Source organism: Antrostomus carolinensis, unplaced genomic scaffold, assembly GCF_000700745.2.
Source record: "Antrostomus carolinensis isolate BGI_N321 unplaced genomic scaffold, ASM70074v2 scaffold1700, whole genome shotgun sequence".
Lineage (NCBI taxonomy): Eukaryota > Metazoa > Chordata > Aves > Caprimulgiformes > Caprimulgidae > Antrostomus > Antrostomus carolinensis.
The window spans coordinates 158,862-186,236 of record NW_010286242.1 but is presented as its reverse complement, the minus strand read 5'-3'; the positions used below and the strand labels follow the sequence as shown (position 1 = coordinate 186,236).

The 27,375-nt window shown below is 38.5% G+C and overlaps 2 protein-coding genes across 7 annotated transcripts in view; one reads left to right on the top strand and one right to left on the bottom strand.

Moving 5' to 3' along the window:
- The first annotated feature begins 600 nt into the window (after positions 1-600).
- PIWIL1 (piwi like RNA-mediated gene silencing 1) lies at positions 601-17,333 on the top strand. The gene is made up of 20 exons (XM_010176788.1): positions 601-681; positions 2,611-2,737; positions 3,491-3,622; positions 4,204-4,418; positions 5,080-5,201; positions 5,862-5,942; positions 6,814-7,011; positions 7,387-7,498; positions 9,721-9,841; positions 10,470-10,587; positions 10,750-10,864; positions 11,558-11,745; positions 12,325-12,397; positions 12,755-12,955; positions 13,261-13,364; positions 13,862-13,932; positions 14,452-14,605; positions 15,539-15,664; positions 16,331-16,478; positions 17,217-17,333. Exons 1-20 carry the CDS (start codon positions 601-603, stop codon positions 17,331-17,333), a joined length of 2,604 nt encoding a protein of 867 aa, XP_010175090.1.
- Positions 17,334-20,663: 3,330 nt separating this feature from the next.
- RIMBP2 (RIMS binding protein 2) overlaps positions 20,664-27,375 on the bottom strand; it is a 126,614-nt gene continuing 119,902 nt past the window's right edge. For 2 of the 6 annotated variants that reach the window (XM_010176041.2, XM_010176683.2), the window contains 4 exons: positions 25,050-25,153; positions 24,421-24,492; positions 23,290-23,424; positions 22,559-22,698 (listed from right to left, as the gene is read on the bottom strand). In XM_010176041.2, coding sequence (XP_010174343.1) covers positions 22,672-22,698; positions 23,290-23,424; positions 24,421-24,492; positions 25,050-25,153 — 338 coding nt within the window. In that variant the 3' untranslated portion in view covers positions 22,559-22,671. Of the gene's footprint in view, positions 20,867-22,558; positions 22,699-23,289; positions 23,425-24,420; positions 24,493-25,049; positions 25,154-26,123; positions 26,127-27,375 lie in introns of those variants that run through there. The other 4 variants (XM_029087102.1, XM_029087155.1, XM_029087191.1 and 1 more) reach the window with 4 other exon arrangements.

Sequence of the window (27,375 nt, the reverse complement as noted above, 5' to 3'; positions counted from 1 at the left end):
GGGGGGGAGAGGCCGGGGGCGCCTCTAGGTGCGCATTTCGGCCTCAGAAACTCCTCGAGGCGGGTGGGGAAGTTGGGGCCAAGCCCATGCGGAGGGGAAGGGCTGCTGCGGGGGCATGGTCAGGTCTCTGGGTCCGGTTTGCATCGCCGGTGAGCTGGCTGGGCAGTAAGGGTTGGCCTGTGCTTCGGGTGAGGTGTGCGCTGCTCCTGGAGTAGCATAACCAAGGAGTCGGCATTGAATCTCAAGTGTAAGTTGAAATTAACATCAGCAGCCTCCGAGTTACACTTGGCTGAGGTTGCAGATCCTGCCATGCTCTCCAGTCTAGTTGACTTTCTTCACAGCTTCAGAATTTGTGGTGAGCTGTGCCAGTCAATTCAAACTTGACTATGAGGAGCTGTAATTTCCCCACACTACTGGTGGTTGTGTTAATATGGAGATCCAAGAGCAGGGAAGTTTGCAGAGGAGGGTATATTTTACTGAACCAGTTGAAATTAAACAAGGACAAATGCAATAGTGTTGCTCATAATATTTATTGGAATAAGGATGGGGAAGGCGAAGATTGAGCACTAATGCTAAAGGTGGTTTGTCTTAGAAGAGAAGATGACAGGAAGAGCAAGAGCTAGAGCAAGAGGAAAACCTCCAGGACAGGAGGCTGCTACTCCTTCTGTGGGAGCTACACCTGTAAGTTGGTTCTCTTTTTCATTAGCACAGCTAGGCTTTGTAATGTCATAGCTCACACGCTTCCTGTTTTAATATCAGGTATATATATTATATGTGTGTGTGTATATATTATGTCAGGTGTGTAGCTATATTGACTTCTCTTTATTAAGGAGTTTTTTGTGCTTTTCCAAACAAGTACTCAATCGTAATACAGTTGTCATAATAGAGCTAGTGGAAATAGACAGAATAGTCCAGGTAGTCTGTTTTGTCCACTGTGATGCAGCGTGATTTGCTGCTGCTGTTGATGGATATTTGGGTAGAACCTGGGTCTGACAAGTGTTCTGACCTGTTCCTGTGTTTTTAGTTTTAGTATCAAGGACTTTCTGTCTCTGCATTTGAACTAATTTTAGGGCTTGTTTTATGTGTATATGCCCTGTTCAAACTGTAGCTTGAAAATGGCTGATACTTCTTTATTTGCAGCCATTGCAACATACCTGGAGAGTTTCTAAAGCAGTTCCTCAAATTTGTCAGTTATTAATAATAATCTTTCATTTGAGAATGTGATTAGACTGGAGGAGTGTTCCTAGTCCATTTCTTGTCAGTGTCAGATGAGTTTAAATCGTAATAGAAAGTAGTTTACAGTTCTGTTTCTCAGATACTGAAATGTGTCTTACATTAACAGTAGCATTGAGAGACCTCTTGAATCTGGAGCAGAACTTGTAAACCTAAGAGACCTAGTTACTTCAAACTGGTTTATTTGACTTGAATAGAATTGTTATTTGAAGCCAGGAGGTGATACCAGTGTCCTGCTGTGGGTGCAGAGGAGAACCCTATCCCAGCCTAACCTCTTGCTTCAGTTTATGACTTGACATGGAGCTGTGTTCTGATTCTTTAATGGATGGGAAAGGAATATAGTCAGCTCAGGGACAGCGTGGCTCAGCTGGAGCTATTGGACTAGAGAATCTGTGTAGGTGACATTGCTGCTTCCTTTGGGCAAGGATGGCGTGTGGGATGGAATGTGGGTGAGAGAGGCAAAGCAGAACTGATCTTTCCTGAACTACTTTCATGAATAGTACAGGGAGCACAAAGCTTGTGATAAGTAACTTGCTGTTACTGTGATAGTACTGGCCTCTGGTAATTTTCACGTAGACTCTTTAGGGTTGTGTACACTTGAGAGTGGAGAGGATAACAGAGAGGCCTGCTTAGTTCCTGATCTTGTGTTCATTGTCAGAACATGCATATAGGAACCCCAAGACACGTACCAAGAGCTTTGAGAGCAAAGGAGTAGAGGAACTCCAGGAGTGGATTGCTGGCAGGTTGTGTGATACTGGTCAGGGGGCTCCTGCTGCTGTGTTGTAGGACAAGACAGCCAGACTGGCTTTCTAGCTCAGGTTTCATGATCATCCTTGATATTGGTCTCTTGCTTGCTTACACTTAAAGAACTTAATTACTTCCGGAGGGACTAACTTGTGGAGCAGACTGCAATCCTGTAACATGAAACTCAGAGTTGTGGGCTTGCTCGTGGCTGAAGGTTGTGTGCTTCAGTCCTTCCAGGCATGACACTTATAAATATTTATTCACTAGACACTAAAATTACAAAAGCTGTTTTTATAAAATAAGTAGTCAGCTACTTGAAGTATCAGAGGGGTTGTTAAAAATAAGAACTCTAGAAATTTTAGTTAGAGCTTGGAAAAAGAAGGTTTGCATTTACTACTAGTTAAATGAATATTAACTTTTTTTTTTTTTTTTATGAACACCATTATTTTGGAGTTTGAAGTACAGAGTAATAACTCTTCTACTTAACATAGGAAAAAATATTTAACCTTATGTAACTCTTAGACTTGTGTATTTGAGTATTCTGTACTTGGTTAGTGACTTTGTTTTGCAGAACTCTTGAAAGGATGCTGTCTCTTCAGTTGCAGTAGGAAAACTTGTTCCCAACTATTGCAGGTTCAACAGACTTTGCCACGTCAGCCACCCGGCCATTGGCAACCTCCGCAGCCACGTGTTCCTCCGTCAGTATCAGAAGAACCTGGTGGCCGTGGACGACAGAGGGGCCCTCAGAGTGTTCCACAGGGCCAGGATGGGAGAAGGCCAGAAGGTCAGAAAGGGTGAAAAAGTTAATTGCCCACAAGAGCAAGTGTTTTGAAGAGAATGCAATTAAGACTGTATTTTTAATTTTTCTTTTCAAAATGAGGTTTATCACTAAGATTTGGAAAAGTTCACTGATAATACCTTGTGATGATAGTATTGTCGTTCCAAGGGGCTGTATAACTGAACCAGGAATTTTGGAAACTACCTTAAGTTTGTTCTCTATCTGTATCATCTCCTCTATCAAAATAGTTTAAAATAATAAATTAGAAAGCAGTTGGCAAAATTAATTGCATGAATACCAATAGTAAACTTCATTTTTATATTGAATTGTTTTTCTTGAATCTTAATAAGGAAGTTAAACTTTCTTACCTATTTCACATCACAGTGTATTTCAATATTTCCATGCCAGCTGGAGCTGAAGTGAAAGGTCTGTCCTTCCTGTATTTGCAGAAGAGATTATTGATTTGAAGGGTTTACATCTGTTTTGTTGGTTTTTTTTTCATCTGGCTAGTGAGCTGTTCCATTTGCTTACTAGTTAACTGTCTGTAAATCTTAGGAAGCTAATAAGTGTTACCTGAATGCTATTTTTAAATGAGGTTACTACATAGCAAAAGCTGAAACTTAACACTTCATAATTTCTCCTATTTTATATATGACTTTCAAAATTGAATTGTATTTAATTCTTATTTGTCTATAATACTGAATTGTAATTCTTCCTCTTCCTCAAATTTCAAAGCAATAGGATTACAGATTTCGGCAGGATTTCAGGAATTGTCTTTAGCAGACAGGGGTGGACGTCGTAGAGATTTCCATGACCTCGGGGTAAATACTCGGCAAGCCATAGAACATGTTCAAGAATCGAAAACTGGTATGTTCAGCTCAGACTATGGATATATAAGCAAGTGGAAATGAAAAACAGTTTGGCTGTGTTTCTGCTTTTAGTATCCCATAGAGAGCCAAATAAAAAAAATCTTTGTGTACTAGAAAAAGTTCCAAGTTGCCCCCATTAGCTGGAGAGGAGCAGTAAGGTGACATGTCTGGTGCCAAAGCGCTTCAGCTAGAAGTTATGTCGCATTTTAAATTGAAAGTATTCAGACATACGTGATGATCCTTGTATGTTCCTGATGTCCACTTCTTCAAGCAGGACTCTTCAGGGCTATGTAGGTTTGCTTCTAGAAGTTCTGATTTGTAATACATTGACTAGATTTGTAAAGATCTCATAATAAATGTGGAATTTGTGACCTCTTCTGAAGAAACTTCTCAGTTTAAATAAAAGATTATATGCTTCTTTCCTTGAGATTAAATCATACTGAGCTAGAACAGTTGCAGAACACAGCTGACCTCTCATCTTGTCTGAATGCCTTAGTGTTATAAAATTTCTCAAAGCTGTTGAATTACTATAAACTGGTAAAATTTTTTAACTACTAAGATGTTTGCCTCTCATTTTAGGTTCTTCGGGTGTTATGATAAAATTAACTGCAAATTACTTTCGTTTGACGTCTCGACCCCAGTGGGCTTTATATCAATATCATGTTGACTACAGTCCTGAGATGGAAGCACGCCGTCTTCGATCAGCTTTGCTCTTTCAGCATGAAGAGCTAATTGGAAAGACACGTGCATTTGATGGATCAATATTATTCTTGCCAAAAAAACTATGGAACAAGGTGTGATACGAGAAGACTATTTTATTTTTATTTTGACTTGCATTTTGTGATGCTTCTTGTTTCTTCCTAGTCTGGTTGAAGTTAGAGAATTGATGTCCCATGAGCAACATTTAGTTGGATTGAATGTATTCTTATAAGCTAGTTTGCTTGTATAGAGAAAATTGGTAATAAACTTCTGGTTCTAATTCTTGGGTTCTGCAGGCTAGGATAATCCTCTGGAGGAATCTGGAGTGAAGTTGAGCCTGGAAAAGGGAGAGAGGGATGTTGTTTTCACTATGTGTTTTAATATTTGTCTTTTTACCTCCCAGTACCTGAATTAGTAATTAAATATATATTAATTGGTAATATATTAAGTTTATTTCCTTAAGTTTAGTTTTTTTACCACGAAGGTAATTGGCAAGTGATCTCCCTGTCTCCATCTTGAATTCAGGTGCTTTGGGGATAACCTCCATTCTACTCCATTCGCTGTCCTCACCCAAATGAACGAAACATTTTAGGGTGTAGTTCACAGTCATAGTAGGAAATCAAATTCCTCTTTCTGCAAAGTCTTTAATTATTCTTTAGAATCTTAATCTACAAGTCCAATTCAATACTAATGGAGCAAAGTCCAGATGTAACCCTGCTTGCCTCTAGTTTTATTAATGTAACTTCCCTTTCTCAGGTTACTGAAGTGCTTAGTAGGACTCGAAATGGAGAGGATGTGAAGATAACAATCACGTTGACTAATGAGTTGCCACCTACTTCACCTACATGTCTGCAGTTTTACAACATCATTTTTAGAAGGTTTGTTGTCCAAGTTATGTCTTTATAAGGAAGTAATTTTTAAAATAATCTGACTTAAGTTTTTCCTTTCCGAAGAATGGACTACAAATCAATATTATAAATATAAATTTTTAACACTTTATAGCTGCTGTTACTATGTGGCCAACCACATCTGACATATTTTACTGCAGCTGTACACGTTCCTGGCATGTGTTAGTGTGAAATGAGTTTATACACTTTACCTGACTAGGTAGATTCACACTGGAGTGCTAACTGTTCTAGGCAGTTAGTCCTGTCTCTGTCCTCCTTCTGGGTCTGTGGATTTGCCTCTTAAAGCCAATAGTAGTGTAGGACCTTGAACTCACAAATTACTGGTTTGCTATAGTCTTGCCACTTAACCTTGGTACCTGGACTACCTGGTTCATCTGAAAGGTAGCTTGTTTAGACTGCTATCTTTAGTGGGTTGGTGGAAGGTTGGGTTGTATGCTAACTTATTCTCAACTGATTGTCATTAATAAGTGTACATGGTCTTTCTAAATTGAGTTTAATGAAAAGTTCACATTTGTGAATGTTTAATCTAGTCAGATAAACAAAAAAAGAGGTTGTGCAGAGGGATGTGACCATGTATAGTTTGATAAACGGAATAATACTGGTAAATGACATCCATATTTCAACTTCTAGGATTCTGAAGATGTTGAATTTACAACAGATTGGACGTAATTATTACAACCCCAGTGACCCAATCAGCGTCCCTAATCACAGGTTTGGCAAAAAGGATACCCGCGTTTAGGAGGGGTGCAGGGAGAAAGGGTGATGTTTTGATACCGCTCTGGTGGTTTATCTTGTAGTAAAACCATGGACTTAAAAACTGATATTCCCAGGGAGCATGAGACCTTGTTCTTCTAATGTAGTTTTTGCTATGTGCAAGATCTCATTGCTCTTTACCTGTGTGTGTTCTGCTGTTACATTTTAGTCCAATGTCAGAGGCCTTGCTTAAGTGTCTTTAAGGCTGAGATCTCAGAATACTTTAATTCTAAAGCTCAGGAGTGTCTAGCCTTCATCCTGAAGGCCACTTGATCTCCTGTGTAAATTAATATCTGGCCATGCCCTGCTAGATGGCTACTTCTGGAACTTACCTATTGCTAGTTGTCATGTCTTGTCCCCGTTCCCTGCCAGGATCCCCTACAATATGACGGGTGTTCCTGCCTAGCCCTAGGTCTGTTTTACAAGTTAGCAAGCTTGAGTTTGACTGGGGCCCCATCATCTAGCCTACATAACCGGCTTGATGGAAGAAACTGGACAGTGTTCTACTGGATAAACTGTTGGTCTTTTTAAAGTGTCTTGAATGCCCATACTCTTTGTATTTAGACTAAGCATGGAAATTGATTTCTTAGGTTTTGAGGCAGCCATTCTTTCACTTAAGTTATATTGCTACATCATTAAATTAATCTTTTTTTTTTTATCTTGACTAAAGCATTTAAAATATTTTTGGGTTTGTTAACTTTTAGGAGATTATTTGGATAACAGTTTCTTTGTGTCTTGACTGTTTTTTAGTGTCTCAGAAATAACTCAAGGGGTGAGAATAGAGACGCCTTAAAGCATATTAAATATTCTGTCTGTTCTCTTCTGACAGGTTGATGGTTTGGCCAGGCTTCACAAGTTCTATCCTCCAGTATGAGGAAAGCATTATGTTATGTACAGATGTGAGCCATAAGGTTCTTCGCAGTGAAACAGTGTTGGATTTTATGTACAGTCTGTATTACCAGGTTGAAGAGCAAAGATTTAGAGATGCTTGTGCTAAAGAGCTGATAGGTTTAATTGTTCTTACAAAGTAAGTTTCTTTGGAGTCTTGTTGTCTGAGATCTGTTTTTCCTTTGGATGTTGTGTGTCCTGAAGTATACGATAAGCATCGTAAAGCATGAAAATGATATCACAGTCAAGCTAGCAAACGTACCAAGGCGACAGCATTGACAAAAGCAGGAAGTACGTGCTGGATTAGTTCTGTTTTATTTGGTTTTATTACAATTTAGCTTTCAGTAGAATTGATGGCCTGCCACAGTTGAAAACTTGGTTACTGCTTCTGATAGGAGCAAAACTTTCAACTTACACAAGTAGTGCTATAAACTTTTTGTCCCACAGTTCTATTTTTTTTTTTCCTATTTGAGATTTAAAAAAAAAAAAAACTCTCATGAAATTGTTTACTTAGGTACAATAACAAAACATACAGAGTTGATGACATTGACTGGGATGCCAATCCACAGTGTACCTTTAGAAAAGCAGATGGTTCTGAGATCAGCTACGTGGACTACTACAAAAGGGTATGGAAACAACTGTCAGTGTGTGCGTTGGTCTTTAACTTGAAATGTTAGAGCATTGTTAAGAGGTTTACTTATGATGTATAGATTTGTAATTCCTAATTTTCTTTAATATAATTTTATTTTTAATGGTTACTATGTAATCTGAGAGCAGTATGTAACCTAAGCAGCATGATTCTTCACAAGCAGTCCATCCCAATGAGTAGTTGGTCAGGCAAAAATGCCAGGTGGCCTGCATGGATAAACAAGGATCTCCTGGGAAAACTCAAAATGGAAGCACACAGAGGGTGGAAGCGGGGACAGGTAAACTGTGAGGAATATCGAGGCATTGTCCCCGCATGCAGGAGTGAGGTTAGGAAAGCCAAAGCCCAACTGGAATTGAATCTGGACAGGAATGTTAAAGGCAACAGGAAGGGCTTCTGTAAGTACATGAACAACAAAAGGAAAACGAGGATAAATTTGACCTCAGTGCTGTGAATGAGGCAGGGCCCCTGGTGGCACAGAATGTGGCAGAAGACGAGGTGCTGAATGCTACTTTCACCTCAGTCTTCACTAGCGAGACCACCGTTCAGGATTCCCAGGCCCCAGAGAGCAGGGAAAAGTCTGGAGCAAGGAAGACATGCTGTTGGTGGAAGAGAATCAGGTCAGGGAATACTTAGGCAAATTAGACATCCCTAAGTCCGTGGGCCCTGGTGGGTTGCAAGTACAAGTAACTGAGGCAGCTGGCTTGTGTCATTGTGAGGCCACTGTCAATAATCTTTGAACAATAGTGGTGATAGGGAAAAATGCCTGAGGACTGGAGGAAATCAAATGTCACTCTTATCTGAAGAAGTTGAAAGAGGATGACCCAGGGAACTACAGGCCAGTCAGCCTCACATTGATCCCTGGGAAGGTGATGAAGCAGCTAAATCTGGAAACCATTTCCAGGCACGTGAACAACAAGGAAGTCATCAGGAGTAGTCAGCATGGCTTCACCAAGGGAAAGTCACGCTTGACCAACTTGATAAACTTCTGTGATTAAATGACTGGCTTGGTAGATGAGGGGGAGGGCAGTGGACATTGTCTGCCTGAACTTCGATAGGGCTTCAGCCTTGTCTCCTGTAAGATCCCTGCAGAGAAGCTGGTGAAGTGTGAGCTGGATGAGCAGACAATGAAGCAGACTGAAAGCTGGCTGAATGGCCAGGCCCAGAGGCTGGTGGTTGGTGCCATGATGTGTAGTTGGAGTCCAGTAATTAGCGGTGTACCCCATGGGTCAGTACTGGATCTGGTCCTGTTTAACATCTTTATTAATGATCTGGGTGATGGGACAGTGCATGCCCTTGGCAAGTGTGCTGATGGTTTACTAGAGATAGAATATATGGACAATCATATTAAGAGAAATTACTGTTGGATACTTTTGGTTCTTTGAAACAAAATCTATGTATGTCTCTCGTAGCTTAATCTTCTCTGCCACTGAGACCTACTACTGTAGGCGTGAAATCTTTCTACACATCAGTTTCAACTGTGAAATAGGATGGGACTTAATAAACCAGAAGCAAAATTTCTATTATCCGTTCTGGTTCAGGATGGAGTTTATAAATGATAAATTTTCTCTACCTTCTTGCCTTTGCTGTCATCTCACTTTTTTATTTTTAAATGCTATCCTTTGCATGGTTTCTGAGGTATGATTCTCTTTAAGAAAAAGTTAAGCTATCAGGTATGTTTGACTGCCAACTTGTGTCACCTTTTTGTGGTTGGGTTTTTTTTTTTCCCCAAACTAAATTAGTTACTGCTAGACAGACCAGTTCTTGCCAGATGCAAGGGGAGGTTGCAGGAAGGTTGAATTTTAGAACATTCTATTGCAATCTTGTTTGATTCTTATGATGTCTTGAATTAAATTGCTCTGTGGGGCAAGAACCTTGTCTGTTACTGAACTGGAATGAGCATCCCGGTCCTGAGTTAGATACTCTGGGTGATACTGGCTCAGGCAAGGCAGAAGCATTGTTTCTCATATCTTACAAGGCAATAAATTGATGGCACCAGTAGAATAGTGCTTCCCTGTTTGACCTTTTCTGACAAAACCAGTTCCTCTCAAGTTAGATGTGCTAATTGAAAAAAGTTGCTGGTTGCTTTTGGTTTTTTGTTTTAGGAAAAATACTAATTTTCTAAAGTGAGCATTATTATTAAAAAAAACTTAGTGTTTGTTATGAATAAACTAACATACAATATATATATTTCTTATACAGCAATATAATCAAGAAATTTCTGACTTGAACCAGCCTGTCTTGGTCAGTCAGTCTAAGAGGAAGAGGGGAAGCCTGATGCCAGGACCTGTGGTTCTAATTCCAGAACTGTGCTACCTAACAGGTGCTGTAGCATTTTTTCATATCAAAGCAACTGTCAAACCATAATGCCTACTGAAAGTGGTATTTTGGCAGCAGACTCTTGCCAAGTTAAATAGAAATATTTTGTTTTATGAATGTGAGTTTAGAAACAAGTTTTGTATCTAAAAGATTAGGCATTTAAATGAGGCTGAAAAATTTGAGAGGTTGTGGTGTTACATAGTCTTTATGTACGCTGTTCAACATTGTCCCACTGATAACTTGTAGAGTTTTTTGGTGGTAGAACTTCTGTTGAAAAAGAGACATTTACTATTAATTGTTAATTTTGTAAGATACATAAATATGTATTTTCCTCTGAGATACTCACTTTGCACTAGCAGTACCTGTCCATCTCTGCACTATTTTGTGTTGGTTTGGAAATGTAAATGAAGGGCTGTGTGTTTGTGTGGTTTCCTCTCAAGTGCAGAAATCCAGAATAATTTTTTCTGTGCAGATGGGAAGGTGTGTACAGTGAGCAGCTGCAAACCTTGAATATTCCTGATGCCGCTTATGTGTCTGCAGTACGTGCATAGTTAATCTGCGTGACTTGCAAGTTTACATTTCTTAGTCCTTACTTTTAACTTTTACTAAGAGAAAGACTTTGCTGTTAACAGGTTTATCTGAGAAGATGCGTAATGATTTTAATATGATGAAGGACTTGGCTGTTCATACCCGACTGCCACCTGAGCAAAGGCAACGGGAAATTGGAAGACTCATTGACTACATTCGAAAGTATGCTACCTTACTATCTTCTGTACTACTTTGTTATGAAAAATTTATATGATAAACTTCTTTCTTGCAACAAAACTTCAGAAGTCTTACTGGTTTTAAAAAAAGAAAAGTCTCAGCAAGAACAAATTTATTTGCTTTAATTTAAATCTCGTTTTTAAACAGAGATGACAACGTTCAGAAGGAACTCCGAGACTGGGGTTTAAGCTTTGATTCCAATTTATTATCCTTTACGGGAAGAGTTGTTCAAGCAGAAAAGATCCTTCAATCAGGAAATGTGGTAAATAAAACAACTTCTAAAATCTTCTGGATCTCTCACTAATGAAGCAAGTTCATAAGGAAGGAAATACTACTTGTTGGTTTATAAATGAAGGATTACGAGTGAAAACGTTATACACAAATCTTTGTCCAAACAGGAGACTCACAAACTTCTTAAATTGTTTATGAGTTCTGTTTAGAAACCTCTGAAGATTTTTCTGGCTTGCATTACAGTAGTGTCTTCTAAGCAAAGTAATTTCAGGTACAAAAAGTAGTTTCCATTTATTAAAATACCAAGGCTTTCCAATGAAAAACCACTTATTGTTTCAGGTCAGTAGATAGAATACATACAGCATCTGTTCACTCAAAGGTCGGGTGACTCTTCAGTATGAATAACTTACATTTCAAATAAATCATACATTGCCATTGCCAAATTATATATTTGCTCTGCCATAGAGGTTTTTTGTTTATTTTGATTGGATGCTCTTTGCATAATTATGAATGAAACGTTTGAAGAGTGTAGGATTTCTTGAAAAGACCAGATAAAGCTTATTTTAAATTAGTGACAACAGCAGTAAAAGAGCAGATAAAAATCACGTCACTTTTTTCTAGGCAGAAATATTACAGTCTGTCTTGAAGTGTATCAGGAAGTAGTTGTGGTATAGCTTGTTTGGTAGGGTGTTTATTTTCTTTTTCCCCCATCTGTTATTTACAGTTTGCTTACAATCCTCAGTTTGCTGATTGGTCAAAGGAAACTAGGGGAGCTCCCTTAATCTGTGCAAAGCCTCTGGACAACTGGTTATTAATATACACACGACACAACTATGGTATTGCTAATACATTACTTCAAAATCTGTTTAAAGTTACACCATCTATGGGAATCAGAATGAACAAGGCAACCATGTAAGTGTTTTTAGAAAGCTGATGGAAAAATAATTTTATACTTACTAAGGTGTATCTGTTAGCATGCTCAGGCTGTTAAATGAGGAGATAGTATGGTATGTCACACTACTGACTCCTGTGAGATTTTGCTTTCAGTGTGCAAATTCTTCAGTTTTCTCTAGTGACTTCTTTTCTGACTCATGCTTTTATTTGTGAGAGCTTTCTCTAGGGGTTAAAGCATGCCAAAACCAAACAGTATTAGACTTAAAGTCATTGAGCAAAACCTTCTAAAGCAGAACTGTATGTAATACAAGAAGCAGTATGTATTTTCTTGCTGATGTTATACATCTTCTCATAGCCAGTATCTTCCTTTGAGTACCTGTGCTTGCTTTTAACTTTGAATTTCATTGCTCTTGGAAGCCTTGGGGATGATTCCTCTTAATCTTCAAAATGTGTGAATGTTGTACGTTTATTAATAGCTATAAATGTGACACTTCATAGAGTACTGTTGCAAAATGAGCACTTATGTTTTGCTGAAGTTTCAATAGCTGTTAGTAGTTTTTTTTCTTTTCTGTAAGCATTTTTTCTCTTCCTTTTCAGGATTGAAGTAGATGATAGAACCGAAGCTTATTTAAGGGTTTTACAGCAAAGTATTACCCCTGACACAAACATAGTATGTATTTGAATCCATAATTTCAAATCATGTTAATCTCTGTAATTGGTGTTTTGAGACTAGTGGGATTCATTCTTAGGAATAAAACTCTTGGCTCCCAAGTATCTACGATGTGCTGATTCATACTCCTGTTCAAACCTCAGACTAACAATGCATATCCTTCTGGAAAAAAAGAGCCTTTGCACTTGCTCTGACAGCTCTGGAGTGTGGACACTGAAACTTTCCACTTTCAGTGTCTTCGGTTTCTTTACGCTCAAGAGAAATGAGGAAAGTAAGACACTTTTCCTAAAGAACTACAACTGTTATGTAAGTCTGAGAATGCAGCTTCTTAAAAACTTTTTTTTTTTTCCTTTAAAGGTAGTTTGTGTCTTGTCTAGTTCCCGAAAAGATAAATATGATGCTATCAAGAAATACTTATGTACAGATTGTCCCATTCCAAGTCAATGTGTGATTGCTCGCACTTTAAGCAAGCCTCAGAGTGTTATGGCCATAGCAACAAAAATTGCCTTACAAATGAACTGTAAAATGGGTGGAGAGCTTTGGAGTGTTGAGATCCCAGTAAGTAATTATTTTTTAAATGGTAACTTTTCTTTATTGAGCTTTATTTAAAAAGCAAGCTTTTTTCCTCAAAAAAGAAAATGTAGTATTCTTTGTGTAGTTTGTTTTGAGTCTGTAAGAAGAGGCATGAAGTTAAATGTGACATAAGGAGACATTTAATGCAAGAATTCGGTGCCCATGGTTTACTTAAGTGTCCTGAAACTGTAGAGCTGTGTCACGATCTTGTTACATTATCGGATGGAGATGATAGTTGCTTTGCCATATCTTCACATACTAATACATGTTCTGTGTTAATTCCTTTTAAGCTGAAACAGGTGATGATTGTGGGAATTGATTGTTACCATGACACTTTATCTGGAAAGCAGTCAATTGCAGGATTTGTTGCTAGCCTGAATCAAACAATGACACGGTAAGATTTGAATGACAATGAAAAAACAATCTTTATCTTCCCCTTATCTGAAAAGTAGCTTGAATGTGGTGGGCCATCATGAAAGTGTCCAAATTGATTTATTGTACATTGTTAATTAGAACTGTATGTTGTGAGTTTTCTCCACTGATTCCCCTAAGGAATAGCCTTGTCCTTCCACAGTGCTTGGGAGGGGTGGCAAATGGTGAGGTAAGGGCTGGGATGAATAGAGGGCATCAGGGTGACAGGCTCTTCTCCCTTCTGAGTTGACTTGTGTGAAAGTTTTTTGCTTGAGAGGAATTCCACATGGTGGTAAAAGCATTTGTCTCCCACAGGGGCTTTGCAAGGGAAATATTCTCATAGTACAGTAACTCTGGCTTGAGTGCATTGACCCAGACTACCCATAAAGATTTAAGCAGTCATAGCCATTTCTAAAATAACTTAATTGAAGTAAGTCTGGGAAATGCTTTGGAAGTCATCTTTTCTTTTGTTCTTCACAGGTGGTTCTCCCGCTGTGTTGTTCAAAGTCGTGGGCAAGAACTTGTGGATGGGCTCAAAGCCTGCCTGCAAAGTAAGGGAAGGCCTTCTGCTCTTGTTGAGTCAGATCTAAGGAATGACCGTTGAGCTTCCTCAAAACACACCTCCTCAGCTGCCTTGAGGGGAGCATTAACAACTTGCACTTAGATAAAACAGATTAAAATACAGTTGTAAATATTGCTGAAAATCCATAGCATATTATGTACATTCTTTCACTGATTCCCATATTTCTTAACAATAATTAAATACTGCTAATCAATATATGCTTCAAAGAATGCTTTAAAAGGATGACAGCTCCTTGCTGTGAGAGGTCAACAGAGTGGATAATCTCCTTAGGTTCTTTATTTTTGTGTTGGTACACAGGTAAACCAGAATTCTTTTTGCAGGTAACATTTGTGTATCGTGATGCATTCAGGTTACTGAAAGACTGAGAACCTTAGGTTTCAAAACTTAACTGCTGTTTTTCCAAGAATAAAAATCCATTTTTGTTTTGGAATGAATTGTCATTACAGCTAACAGCTTTTACTCTTTTTATTTATCTATTTATTTTAAGCTGCTCTAAGAGACTGGTTCAAGTGGAATAAGTATTTGCCCTCTCGTATTATGGTGTATCGTGATGGTGTAGGAGATGGACAACTACATACGTTGGTTAATTATGAAGTGCCTCAATTTCTGGATTGCTTGAAGAGTGTTGGTAAAGACTACAAGTAAGTGTTTCCACCAACCACCTTTTTTATACTGTAAGAGAAATACACACTGGGATACAAAAAGCAGTTAGAGATGAAGATTGTGTTGTCTTTTAATCCTTTTTTTTTTTTAATTGAGCTCAGATAACTGCTTTTCTGATGATTGTTCATGTGATTTGAGATACCTAACTTGTAATATAATAGAAAAATTTTTTATTAGAGGGTCCACATGAGTATTTTATACACACATGTGCACATGTAATCTTCAGGCATTCTTGATGCATATGGTAATTAATACCTTTTTCCAACTGGTTGATCATGACCTGATTACCCTCGTGTGTCTAGTAGGTCCATTTTTTACTTTCCACTTCTGAAAGGAATAGCTGTTGTTCAGTCACTTATGTTCTGCAGAGTTTTCGACATTCTGCCTTAAAACTTACCAACTGCAGTGACTTGGTTTCTTAATCTGCTCTGAAAAATTAAAATATTTCCCGACACCACAGGCAGGCGGAGCACAAAACAGGTTATAGCTAGTAGGAACTGAAATGCTTACTACTTCTGTTTAGGTTCTGTTAATGGCTTGCTCTTTACCAAAAATATGGTTAAAACTATATTTTCTATTTGAAAAGAAGAGGTAGAGAGATAGTAGAAATCAGGTCTGTGTTGGCAAGATCCCTTTTTGGTCTGTTTTGTTTCTCCCTATGAAGTTAAATATAAACTGGACTGGTGAGAAATGGTGTCAAAGTTGCACCTGAAACTAAAAATGTAAAGTTATAAACAATGTCATATTTAATCTAAATCAATGAATTAGTGAAGACTTAATAGTGAAATTAATGCCCTGGGGAACTCTAAAATGGCTTTTAATTTGAAGCTCTAGAGAATCTGCTCCTGAAATACTCAATGCTGGTTTTTGGGATAGTTTTGTTTATTTTCTTTTATTTTCATTTATTTTAGTCCAAGACTTACTGTGATAGTTGTGAAGAAACGAGTGAATACCAGATTCTTTGCACAGTCTGCTGGAGCATTTAAAAACCCACCCCCTGGGACTGTTGTTGATGTGGAGGTTACCAGACCAGAATGGTAAGTTAGTATAGAAGTAACACTTCCTCTGTTTGCTGGCAACCTGATAATAAAGGAAATAGATCTGATATTAAATTGATTCTGGGAGCAAGTAGAAGAATACTTCCACACTTCTGTCCTTTTGAAAAGAAATGGTAGTGAATGAGTAGATGAAAGAATTGGAGAAGCTTTCTGAATTCATTACGCAGTTATTTCATGTGTAGGGATTAACAATGCAGTCTTCTGCGGCAGCGCACAGTTCAATCCATCGTTTTGCTCTTTTTGTATTTTACCAACTCGCTGCAACTACTCCAAGTAGTGTGACAGGTGACAAACATCCAAACGTGGCTCGGGGTGCCAGAGTAAATGAGGAGCATAAGCTGAGTACATGTGCAGGGTGGTTATTGGAGGAAAAGTGTATATGATCAATGGTTATGATCTTCATGGTGTTAAGACCTGTTCTGTATAAGATGATTATTTACATTGTTCCAGATCTCTCGACCTTTCAGAAATAGAGGGAACTGATTGCTTTGTGACCTAAGTGTAGGCATACTTTTAGGGTTTAATCAACATGCATAAAGTGACTTGAAGAAAATAAGTAAGACACATCTGAGGAGATTTGTATTTTTCTAAGCAAAGGAGCCCTTTCTGTGTCAGACTTCTGGAGTTTTGTTTTTTCTGTCGCAGGTATGATTTCTTTATTGTGAGTCAGGCAGTGAGAAATGGTTGCGTTGCACCCACTCATTATAATGTCATCTATGACACGAGCAAACTGAAACCAGATCACGTACAACGTTTAACCTACAAACTCTGCCACATGTACTATAACTGGTCGGTAAGTATTCCCTCTGGGAAGTGATAATATTTTTCTAAAATTGTGCATCTCTATGCAGCAGCAACCCACAAGAAGGTAGGAAGAGGTATCCTTAGAACACCTCTGCCGATCCAAAGAGCCTGCCAGAATGCCTCTTGACCTAGAGCAGGGGTTTGAGAACTAGACGGTTCATAATTATATGATCTTGCAAGTCATCTTTATTCTCACTAGAAAATACTTGTTGTTTTGAGTACTATTCCCAAATTCTCTGTCAAAAGCAAAACTGAAATTATTATTTCTTACCTGCAGAAATACTTAATTCTTTGTGTGGAGATAGAACTGTGTTTCTCCATTTCCCTCGAGGCTTCTATTACATACCAGGATCAGCACAGAGTCATCTCATGCCTGGGGTGTGATTTAGATTTGTCAGTTCAGCAATCATAAATATTTCACATGACTTACCCATGTCCCACCTTCTGTGAGATCCAGCATCAAACGTAAACCCGCATAAGAGGCTTTTTTGGAGTGAGGAGGGGAATGGAGTTGGGAGGTTTTTTGCACCTGTTCTTCTATAAAGGACATTATTTTTTAACATGTTCAGGGTATGTCATGTTGTTTTCACAAATCTGCATAAGCTACAGGGATTATAAATTTTACATGTCTCTATACTTCTGAATTTCATGACTCTGTTGACAGTGAATATATGTGTATTTAAATGACTTGAAAATAATTCCTTTGTTTTCTCTCTCCCTTCTGCAGGGTGTTATCAGAGTACCTGCTCCTTGCCAGTATGCTCATAAACTGGCTTTCCTTGTCGGTCAGAGTATTCACAGAGAACCAAACCTGTTGCTTTCAGACAGACTTTACTATCTTTGAAGTTGAGTTACCAGTTTAAAAAAAAAAAAAGTGGAGTTCCTTTCTAAGGAATGGAGAATTATCTGGGATGTTGTGTGTGTTTTTGTTGGTTTTGTGGTATTTTTCTCTGAAGAGACATGCACGTGGGATAATGAGTATGTGCAGTTGTGGAATGTTATTTCATTGCAGCAGGAAAAGGCTTGAGATAGCAGATCTGTTTTGACTAGGTCTCTGTTTGCTATAAGAACTATATAGTATTATTTGGTAATACTTGTTTACTAAAGTGTCTCTGGGATTCTTCACAAAAGATTGGGTTGTTCATATTTTTATTTATGTTTTGAGGAAGTCTTACACAGAATTATTTTTAGCATACAAGATACATGGTTACATGGACCAAAATCCAAACTTTTCCAGTTAGAACATTACACTTTTAATCTTCAAAATGCAGTTGGTGCTTCCTTGTTTTTCTTGGCTGTTAAAATGAGGGTATAATTTTGTCACCTAAATTATTTAATATCTTAAAAACAGGCTATTGGCTATTCTTGGTTATCGAGGCTTTGTTTTAAGACTGCATAGTGCTGCAAAACCCGTGGAAGGGTTTTTAATACTTGCCCTTGTAAGTGCTTTGCAGACCAACTAGAAACTGTCTTGCGTTCACTTGTGTCTCCCGAGGAGCAGAGGGAAGTGACGTCGGACTTTTTCAAAGTGGCATAGCTGAGGAGGAAGCTCTGTGCATGCCAAAAATTTCAGGAATGAGAGTGCCAGAGGCAAAATTATTTCTGTATCTTAGCACACCTGCAGGAACGCCTTTATTATCAGAGGCTACAGTAGTCTCTCCACAAAAAGAGATGACTTTGACTAAGCTTGAATGCTGTTCTGGCAGCTGTGTGACTTGCAATGGACTATCCTGTTGACAGGGAGTAAATCCACGTAGTGAGCTAAATTTCTTGGTTGACATTGCTTAACTGCATGCTTGTTAAATGAGAAAAATACTTTCCATAGCAAATACCAGTGCACTGATGTGCAAAAAAGTAGATAGCTTTACTATTCATGGGGGGTTTTTCTGTTGTTCTTGTTGTTGTGCAGTTCCAAGTAACAGGAAGTGCTTAGGCCTGTTTGTGTCATACTTCTAAGATTTTCACTGGTAACTATTCAGCGGGAGTAGCTTAATTTGGAATTTAAATAGCAGTGGTGATGGAAGTTTATTTCAGATTTTTTGCATTACCAGGCACAGAGTCAAACTAGTGCACATGGAAGAATTTGGATTGGTGGTGTTTTGGGGTTTTTTTTTTAAACGAACTTGTTGTGAACCTTGTTCCTTTTCTTTGTGAGATTTAAATAAAGTTGTTGCTGTAATCCTTGCTTGTTTGATCCCTGTGACCAGTTTAGCGTACGTACTTCCAGACTGGCCTTGGGGGACGCTGTGTGACACGTGCTAGAGTAAGTTTCTAACCATTTGTTATCTCTGCAGCCCTCGAGTGTGGAATTTAGATGGGCCTTTAGTAAACTTCAGCAGCTGGCAACAGTTATGAAAAAGGAAGGAGCTCTAGAACTTGTGTTCAGTTCAGGTTGTTTTTTCTTTCTTCCTCATGCCATTTGTAATGAAGTGAGGCACAGGGGGTTTTGGCAAATAGATTGGTCTTGCTGATGGTGGCTTTCCCTATTCACTACTTAGTATTCTGTATTTCTTCCTAGTTATGTATCACTTAGTTACACCTGCCATGGGTGTTCATTCTGATCTGGTTTCTGTCATTTGAGATCAATAGCAAAGGAGCAAGCGCAGCTGCTTCCCCAGTCAGCTACGGAAAGGTAGGAAACAGTCACTGCTGCCCGTTCCTTCCCCACGTGGGTGCAGTGTTTGAACGTGCAGCTGCTCCATTCCTGCCTGCTGGATAATCATTTCCAGGGCCTGGATCCTGCCATTTGTGGCTGATCCTTTCAAAGGGGAAGGAAGGCAAACACAGTAATGGGGCAGCTGATACAGTAGATACATGAAACGTACTGCACTCTACAAAATATCAAATTATTTATTTATATAAAATATAATACACAACAGTTGTACACATGCACACACCCACACAGGACTTTACCACAAATTGAGGCCAGTTATTTTCTTTAATTAAATGTTACAATCTAGCACACGGTATCTTACAGTAATTTACATTATTATCTGAAGACACAATGGGGAAGCTTTGATCATTCGTTTATAAACCTTCCATAAATTACAAAAAGAAAGGCAGTCTGAAAAGTATGTATAAACAGTAAAAACAATTTACAAATGGACAAGAATTACAAAATAGTAACAGCCAATGACTGCCATCAATGTGTAAGATTGGTTTTCTTGAGATGCCAATATTGCAATTAATATTTTATTATCACCTGTTGCAGTTCTTTTACTGGCTTGTGTATGTAACACAGTTTTTCACTTTTTATTTTAGACATGCACTTTATCTTGAATGCTGACAGCAATATGAAAATGCCTTTTAACTTAGGACTGTACGGGGAGTAAAGGTTGTTTGTTGTGGATTTTTTGTCTTGTTTGTTTTGTTTTTCCTGGTAATTCAGAACAGTGAACCAGGAACTCCAAAAGCTGGGTAAGTCTCTGAATACCTTACACTGTCTCTGACTTCAGTTTAGTGAGAATGTTGACAAAATCAATACAAGGGGTTTGGTTTTGGGGGGGAGAAGAAGAAAAAAAAAAAAAAAAAAAGCAAAAACCAAAAAGAAAGCATTTTGCACAGCACTTTCAAACTCCCAGGAGTTACATCAGACATTGAATGGAGTCAGTAACATAGTACTTGATCTTAAATTACTATGTTTGAGGGAAGATGAAGACAGTTGAATACACAGTACATACAAAGTATACGCTGTATATTTATTAGACAGTACAAATCATTGTGCATTAATAAGGCAAAACATCAAGGCTGATTGAACTAGGAGTTTCAAGACCATTTTTGTTTATGATAAAGATTAGATACAGTGGGGTGATCTCTGAACCAGGAATCAATGAATAGAGGTTTCTTCCCCCCACTCATAGTTAAAGGAGACTAAAGGCTGACTTTTATCCAATGGAGTTGCAGGTGGTGAGTTGACTTCAAATAAAACCATGTTCTTCTGGTCTTAATCCCACAATTTTATATGGGTTTTTTTTAAGAAAAAAAAGTAATTGCAACAACAAATCCACTTCTTTTTTTTCTTGCTGTTTTGAGTAAGCAATTCACATGATTCTATTGATGTCACAGTTAAAAACGCAAAGGTTTGGTAAAGTTGTACTGCATAGTCATGAAAGCCCTAGTTTTGACGTTTAAAAAAAAAAAAAAAATACACAGACTGGAAGCTTTACAAGTTGTCCAGGAGAATATGAATCATTTCACTGCACCAAGCTTTTTCAGCAGTTTCTTGCCTTTGGAAAGCAGCCCCTTTTTCTTTTTCGAGGACATATCCCTGCCTCTCCCGGGGCTACCAGAACCCATAGGTGACGTAGGTGACCCAGAATGGAGATGAACTGTGGGGGATGGTGCTCTCCGGGATGTACCTGTATTCTCAGGAGGAACCTATTAGGTACATTGTGATAATTTATTGAATATTTGAAAGCTGAAAAGCTATTATAATCAAAAAGTTGGTAACATCACTTGTCCCATTACCCACTTAAACAAAAGGGCTGGTAATACCAAATGGGCTTACAGAAAATACATAAATTTTGAGAAAAAGTAGAGATGATAGAAAACAATCCAATAGAGCCCTGTTTTGGTTATACTTTTTTTAAAAAGAAAGAGTTGGATACACTTGTTTTGCCATAGTGCTGGCAACAAAACTGGTTTTGGTTATGCACTTCAGTACTCTGATAGTACAAAAATGAACAGGGATACGAGTAGCTATAGATTTAAGAAAAATAAATCTGTTCATTACTAGAGATTAGCAAGCTATAGAAGCCAAACTGTTTTCAGAAGAAATTACTTAAAATGCTACATGATCACTTATTTTTTTTTTAATGTCCTTTAAATATCTTTTCTTTAAAATTGGCGAGCGAACTTTATGTACATATTTGAGAAGATGGCACATTGGCTTAAAACAAAACAAACAAAAAAGAAAAAAAAAGAAAAAAAGGAAAAGCAAAAGCTAAAATGAACCTTAATTGCAATCAAAGAAAGCTTAAAGACCCTGACTGCTTGATGTGTGTGCTGCAGCTATGAGGTTGCTGAATGAAGGTGAGTACTTGTACGATAGTTAGATGACAGCATTCCTAAATATTTTAAACAACTATAGAATTTTTTTCTTTTTCAATCATCAAAAGCACTTGAATGAAAATGCTAAAACTACTTACATTCAGCCTATCCTAGCTACAGTGCTCGGCTGATAATGTGATACTATCAAGTAAGATGCTATTTTCATAGTAGAATCCATGCCTTAGGGACCCCTGTTAGCTTGTAGTTCAAGTTAAAACATTAGCAATTTACTGGCTGATTGTGCAACAGTGAGTTAAGCAAAGGGGCTTCAAGCCTACTTTGATTATAAATCAAGGTCTAATTCTAATGAAAAAAAAAACCAAAAAAAACCAACTTGGTAAAGCACCCCAACGTACACCTGAAGATACCATGTGTCGAGTCTAATGCATTCATTCAGTGAGCTGCATGTTTCATACTGAGACTTTTATTGCATTGGTAAACCAAACAGTTGCCAATATTCAAATGTGCACTTTCTAGGAAAATCCGAGTAAACTGGACCGTATGAAGGGATTTTTTTTTTTCAGAATTGTTGAACAGTTGGTCTTAGGCAAACTGGGGTATAATTGATCATGGGAAACACATTTTAAGGCAGACAATTTGTAGCTATATTTGAGGGTAATGAGCTTCAAAACCAACTATACCCTTGTAAACGACAGTCCATTCAGCTTACGTTCCGTTTGTTCTTTAAGGGTTGGGGGTGTTGTGCTTTTCTCTTGATACAGGAGCTTGGAGTTTTTAGATCCCAGGTTGGCTAACAATGCAATATGCAGCTGTTGTTTGTAGGGTAGTTAGACATCAAACTTTCCTTTCTATGTAAACATAAACATTTAGCTCATGAAGAAATATGTTCCAAACATTGACCTTCATAAAGTGAGGTCTAATCCACATTTCTAAGGATTCCTTTTTAAAGGATTTGTCTCCTAAAAAAATCTACATTGATTGGACTAGATAGAGTGAAAGCAGAGAGCCTGTTCTTCTGTGGCCAAGAAGTTTGGAGACATATTTCTTTTTTATTTATTTTTTTTTTCCCCACAATGAAGTTTCAAGACTTGCATTAGATAGCCAGGTAGCTTTAATTGAAATCTCTACTGGTATCTTCAGTTGCTCACTTACGTGAAGGCTACATTGCCTTATTAAGGTGTGAAATGAACACTCTTCTTCTGTTTCCAAGCAGATGAGCAAAGAAATAAAAATATATATAAAATATATAATATAGAAAAGTATTGCAGTGATGAAACAAAACCAAAAATGAGATACTCTAAACATGATTAATCTTTCATATGAGAGAAGTCTCTGGGCAATTAACTAATGCCAGCTGGAACAGGAAGTCATAAGGATTAAAAGATGAACACTGTCAATCAGCTGCATTGACAATGTGCAGTTAAAGGAATGCTGGTGCCCGTCTTGTGTCCACAAGAACTTTTCCTTTCATCTAGACACTGCGTGTAGTAAGAGCAGCTTCGACGCACTGGGGAGTAACTACCTTCACCAGGGAAAAGCTGCTCAAACTCAAATTATAATTGAAGGTACCGTAACGGCCGCAATCAAATGGGAAATTTAGTTTTTCATTTACAAGTGTAACGAGCTAGCAGAAGGCGAAGTAAAGTATTTTTCTTTTATGTTTTATGTATTTGAAAGTTAACTTTAAATGGGCAAATGGATTTAAAATGTTAAAAGTAATGGCTAAATTATATATGAGACAGAATGGAATGGAAAATAAAAAATTAAGTTTGTCTTAGTTGGTTGCTTACCCTTTTTGCTTTTGTACGCATCGGTGTATCATGAACATATCGTGAGGGTGCATCAGATAGATAGACTTCAACATCATCAGGCACTTCTTCAAGAAAGTTGGAAGGAACCAGCCCCTTTTGTCCATTAAGTTCACCCTGCAACATGATGAAAACTTCAGTGAATGTTTCAAGTAAAGCAAATACAGGTTCCCAAGAAAGATAAGGAAATCTTTGCGCTATTTCAAAGCCAGTGTGGAAGAGGAAATATCCAAGTTCAGGTGGGCCCTGAAGAGTTTAGACTCCTAAAGATGACAAGACCTAGTGTGTGTCATGGAGAGCAAATGAACCCCTGTGGTCTTCATCCAAGTGCAGTGGAGAAGCAAGAACTGAATTCCCACACAGGACTGCAACACTGCAGAGGTGTGTGGTGCCCGGCTGCACAACATAAAGGCACTTCCCAGGTGGTCAGATTATTCCCTTGGGTCTCAACATGGGTCACTTTTAAAATGTACCTGAAAGAGACAGTGGGGCCTGTTCTCTATGGCCAATACACTGTGGAAATGGAAAACGCAAGTTGAAGATGCAGATGGGCAGCTACTGTCAACTTGAAGACAGTTCAGCTGGGCAATGCTGGGATGTTGTCTCTCATTAACTCTTCTTAAAGGAACGACAGGAGCATGACTGATTAACTAGTGCTTAAACGACCTACTGCACTATTGATTTATTTTAATCAAATAACCTTTTATCGTGGGGACAGGCTGTATCCAGGTTTTTCTCCCACATGAAGTGCCCGGCCATTAGAAGTCATTCACATGTTTGTACAGGTACACACATGGTCAAAATATATATTTTTCCAGCGAACTAAATTAAGCCAATATTCTAAAATGCCAGTGGCAGCTCTGAGCTGCTGTGGCCTCGGCCTCCCAGGTACCAAACCGGAGCGGGGATGTTAACCCCATATTGAGAGTGTTTCCAGGCACACCACTGAGGTGACGTTTCTGTTAAATCAGGCTCACAGCTCTCCCTCCCCCCAGTACAACAAGCTGGAATTGTGACCTGAAGTCCTCCCAGGCTGTTGTAATAATTCACACGAGTGAAGATTGCTCTAACTGTTTGTAGCGGTTTGAAGTGAGCAAACACAAGCCAACTTACATAGTAAAACCCATCTTCATCAATTTCACCAAAGACAGTGATGATGTCCCCTGTGCAGAATGTCAGCTCAGCCTGCAGAAAAAAAGAACATGTGACAGTGCATGTTTTGTTAGGCAAAGGTTAACATTTTCTTCATTAATAGAAAGCCTTTAAGTTCAGACAAAGTTGGTGAAACCAAATTGAACTTTGAGTGCAAAATTATTAATTTTTTTTATTTTTTGTTTTTAGCTTCCTAAATCTGGTACCTCTCCTGCTAGGTTCTAAACACCCCCAGGACTCCCTGTAACAAATGAGACAAGAATCAGACATTGGAGATATTCAGAACTCATCTGCATGAAGCCTTGAACAACCTGAATGAACTTTTAAGCTTTGAACTATCTGGCTTCAAAAGTCCCTGAAAGTCAATCCTTCCATGAGGAGGGAACAAGACAAAGGGGAGGGACATGGTTCAGGTCCCCGCTCTGGACTGAGCTGAGCTTGTCATATACATCTGCCCAAAAACATCTGGCTGATGTTTGCAATTCTGAACTATTATTTTACACCCACTGTCAATGTATAATAGTGCTTCTCAATACCAACGATGTTATGGCTCCATAAATGGTCAGCACAGGGAACAGTTATGTCAGTACCTCTACATCAACATTAGGAGAACTTTCTCTTGGATCATAATCATACAGCGCCACCATCCTTCTTGTAGACACGGAATGTTGCCTGCCACTCCGTCTGTTTCTCTCTGTGCCGATCACAAGGAGAGGAAGGGAAGGAAAGCTATCAAAGTTATTTTGAAAAGAAAAACAAGGCACAACTTTTTCCCGCGTCATTTTCACAACAGTGCAGTGACAATGTTGATATTTCTCTAGCACAGTGATAAAAGGTCATAGATTACCAAACCTATTAACACCAAAGGTTTCAAAACAGCACATACATTTCATAAATAGTTGTTTAACAGTTGGCTCGCCCTCTTTATTCTAAGCCACTGAGTCCTCTGAACAGTATTTCTCTGCAAAACTAATGTTCTGAAGTTTTCCGCCATTCTTGGTTGTAAGAATCAGAGGTGACCAGGTTATACAAACACTCAAAATTAATGGTTGTTTCATGTTACTCAAACTTCCACATTTACTGTCTATTCCTTCCACCCACGCCCCCCCCCACCCCAGCTCCTAATCAATCACAAGGAATTTTGAGCCTGGGATTATTATTCTGCTGGGAGACTGGAAGGAGAAACAGACACACTCAGCTGTCCCCAGACAAGACAGGCTACCCATTATGCAAGTGGATTGCAATATTTTCAAGACTCGGACTACAAAAACACATTCTCAAGTACTGTTTAATTTTACAAGTTTCCTTTGTAAGGAACAGAAGGAAAGGAGTAAAATTTCTAGTTTCCAGGAACCACATGAAATGTTTATTGATTGATATTAAACATTTACAGAGAAGTCCGGAATGGGCTTCATTTTAAATTTGAATGATATTAGCATGATTCTTGCGGATGATTGCTGCAGCAAGAGAAACATGCTTGTTAGTGCTACTTACAGACAGGCATTGAGGGCAGGTCTGATGAGCGTTATGCAGTGTGACAAAGGAAACCTGGGGTTAGGAGGCACCCTACGGCTGTTCTGGCAGGAGGGTGAACAGTAAAGGTTTGGCTAATGTAGGAGCAGGTACAGAGTGTAGCATGCACTCAGGGCTGTCACGTCACCCACCAGCTGACACTGAGGCACTCAGTCAGAGGAGATCAATCACGTTTGCAGTTACTTTCCCAGCTACCAGCGCAAGGGATTTACACAGAACAGAAGGAGAGATCCAAAATGAAGGCACAGACTGTAACAGACACAGGGCCTGATCCCCCTGATTCCCAAAGCCTGGATCTACCCATACCTAAGTGATTGTCTCAGCGTCACACTTTCCATTTTGAAGTACTTCTCTGGGGCAAGACACTGCCCATTGTTCAGGGTCCAGGGCCCCTCTATGACCACAAAAAGAATCCAAAAAGGACCCTATACGTACGTAATCGCTATGTGACAATATTTTCCAACTTCTGGTTCCAAAAGTTCAAAGGCATAAAAAAATTCAATCTAGACAGCCTAAATCATTGCAGCTAATTTACAGCTTGAATCAAATTATTGGTTCTTAGCACAGACCTCTTTTAGACTTTCTGGATCTGCGGTGTACAGAGCGTGTGCTCTCTTTGAAACGGTCACAGTTGACTTCAGGAAAGGAATGCATACAAATAAAAAAAGAAAAGATATGAAGCTGTTCAAAGTTCTGTTTTTAAGGATTTAATGTGGGCAAAGGATTAAGAAAAATATAGTCATATGAACACAGCATGTAAAGTGTCTGATATGACATTAAAAATATGAGTAACAATATGAGACAGACTGGCAATTAGAGCCTGCTTCTGCTAAAAATCCACGTGGGCAGCCTCTGACAGGGAGGGTCTGAGCACGTGGATCTCTGCTAATCAGAGTTTGTATTCAGTTTAAAATTAAGCCAAACTAACTATTCTTTCCAAATCCATTTGTAAAAGCATTTGTTGGTTTTTGGTTTTTAATGGCTAACAATTTAAATCCATATTAAAGAGAAAATACATGATGCTTTTAAAGTGCCAAAATATTTAAAGGTGAACTGCTGGGGGTAGGTTGCTAACAGCTTGCTCAGAAACATCCCAGAATAAAAATAATTGCTTAAACATGTAAGGTGAGGCAACATTTCTGTCACAAATTGCCCCTCCCTCTTTCCAAGATAAAGACTTTCGGATTTCTCAGCTACTTCAGGAGACACTGGCAGTTGAGCACAACAAAAAAAATCCAATTATGTTCACTAAATATGACCCTTAGACAGCCAAATTTTCAAATTATGGGGAGCTATGCAAATTAGTAGTTTCATTGTCACTAGTGTTCTGTATCAACAACTTGCTGACTTGAGTAAGAGCTGAGAGCACTGGGCAGTGCTTTA

What these genes read in the sequence shown, in the direction of transcription:
- PIWIL1 (XM_010176788.1), top strand. Translation starts at nt 601, where the DNA reads ATGACAGGAAGAGCAAGAGCTAGAGCAAGAGGAAAACCTCCAGGACAG. An exon ending in AGAATGAACAAGGCAACCAT is followed by an intron (nt 11,746 to 12,324) that starts GTAAGTGTTTTT and finishes CTTCCTTTTCAG; the next exon opens with GATTGAAGTAGATGATAGAA. An exon ending in GCTCAAAGCCTGCCTGCAAA is followed by an intron (nt 13,933 to 14,451) that starts GTAAGGGAAGGC and finishes ATTTATTTTAAG; the next exon opens with CTGCTCTAAGAGACTGGTTC.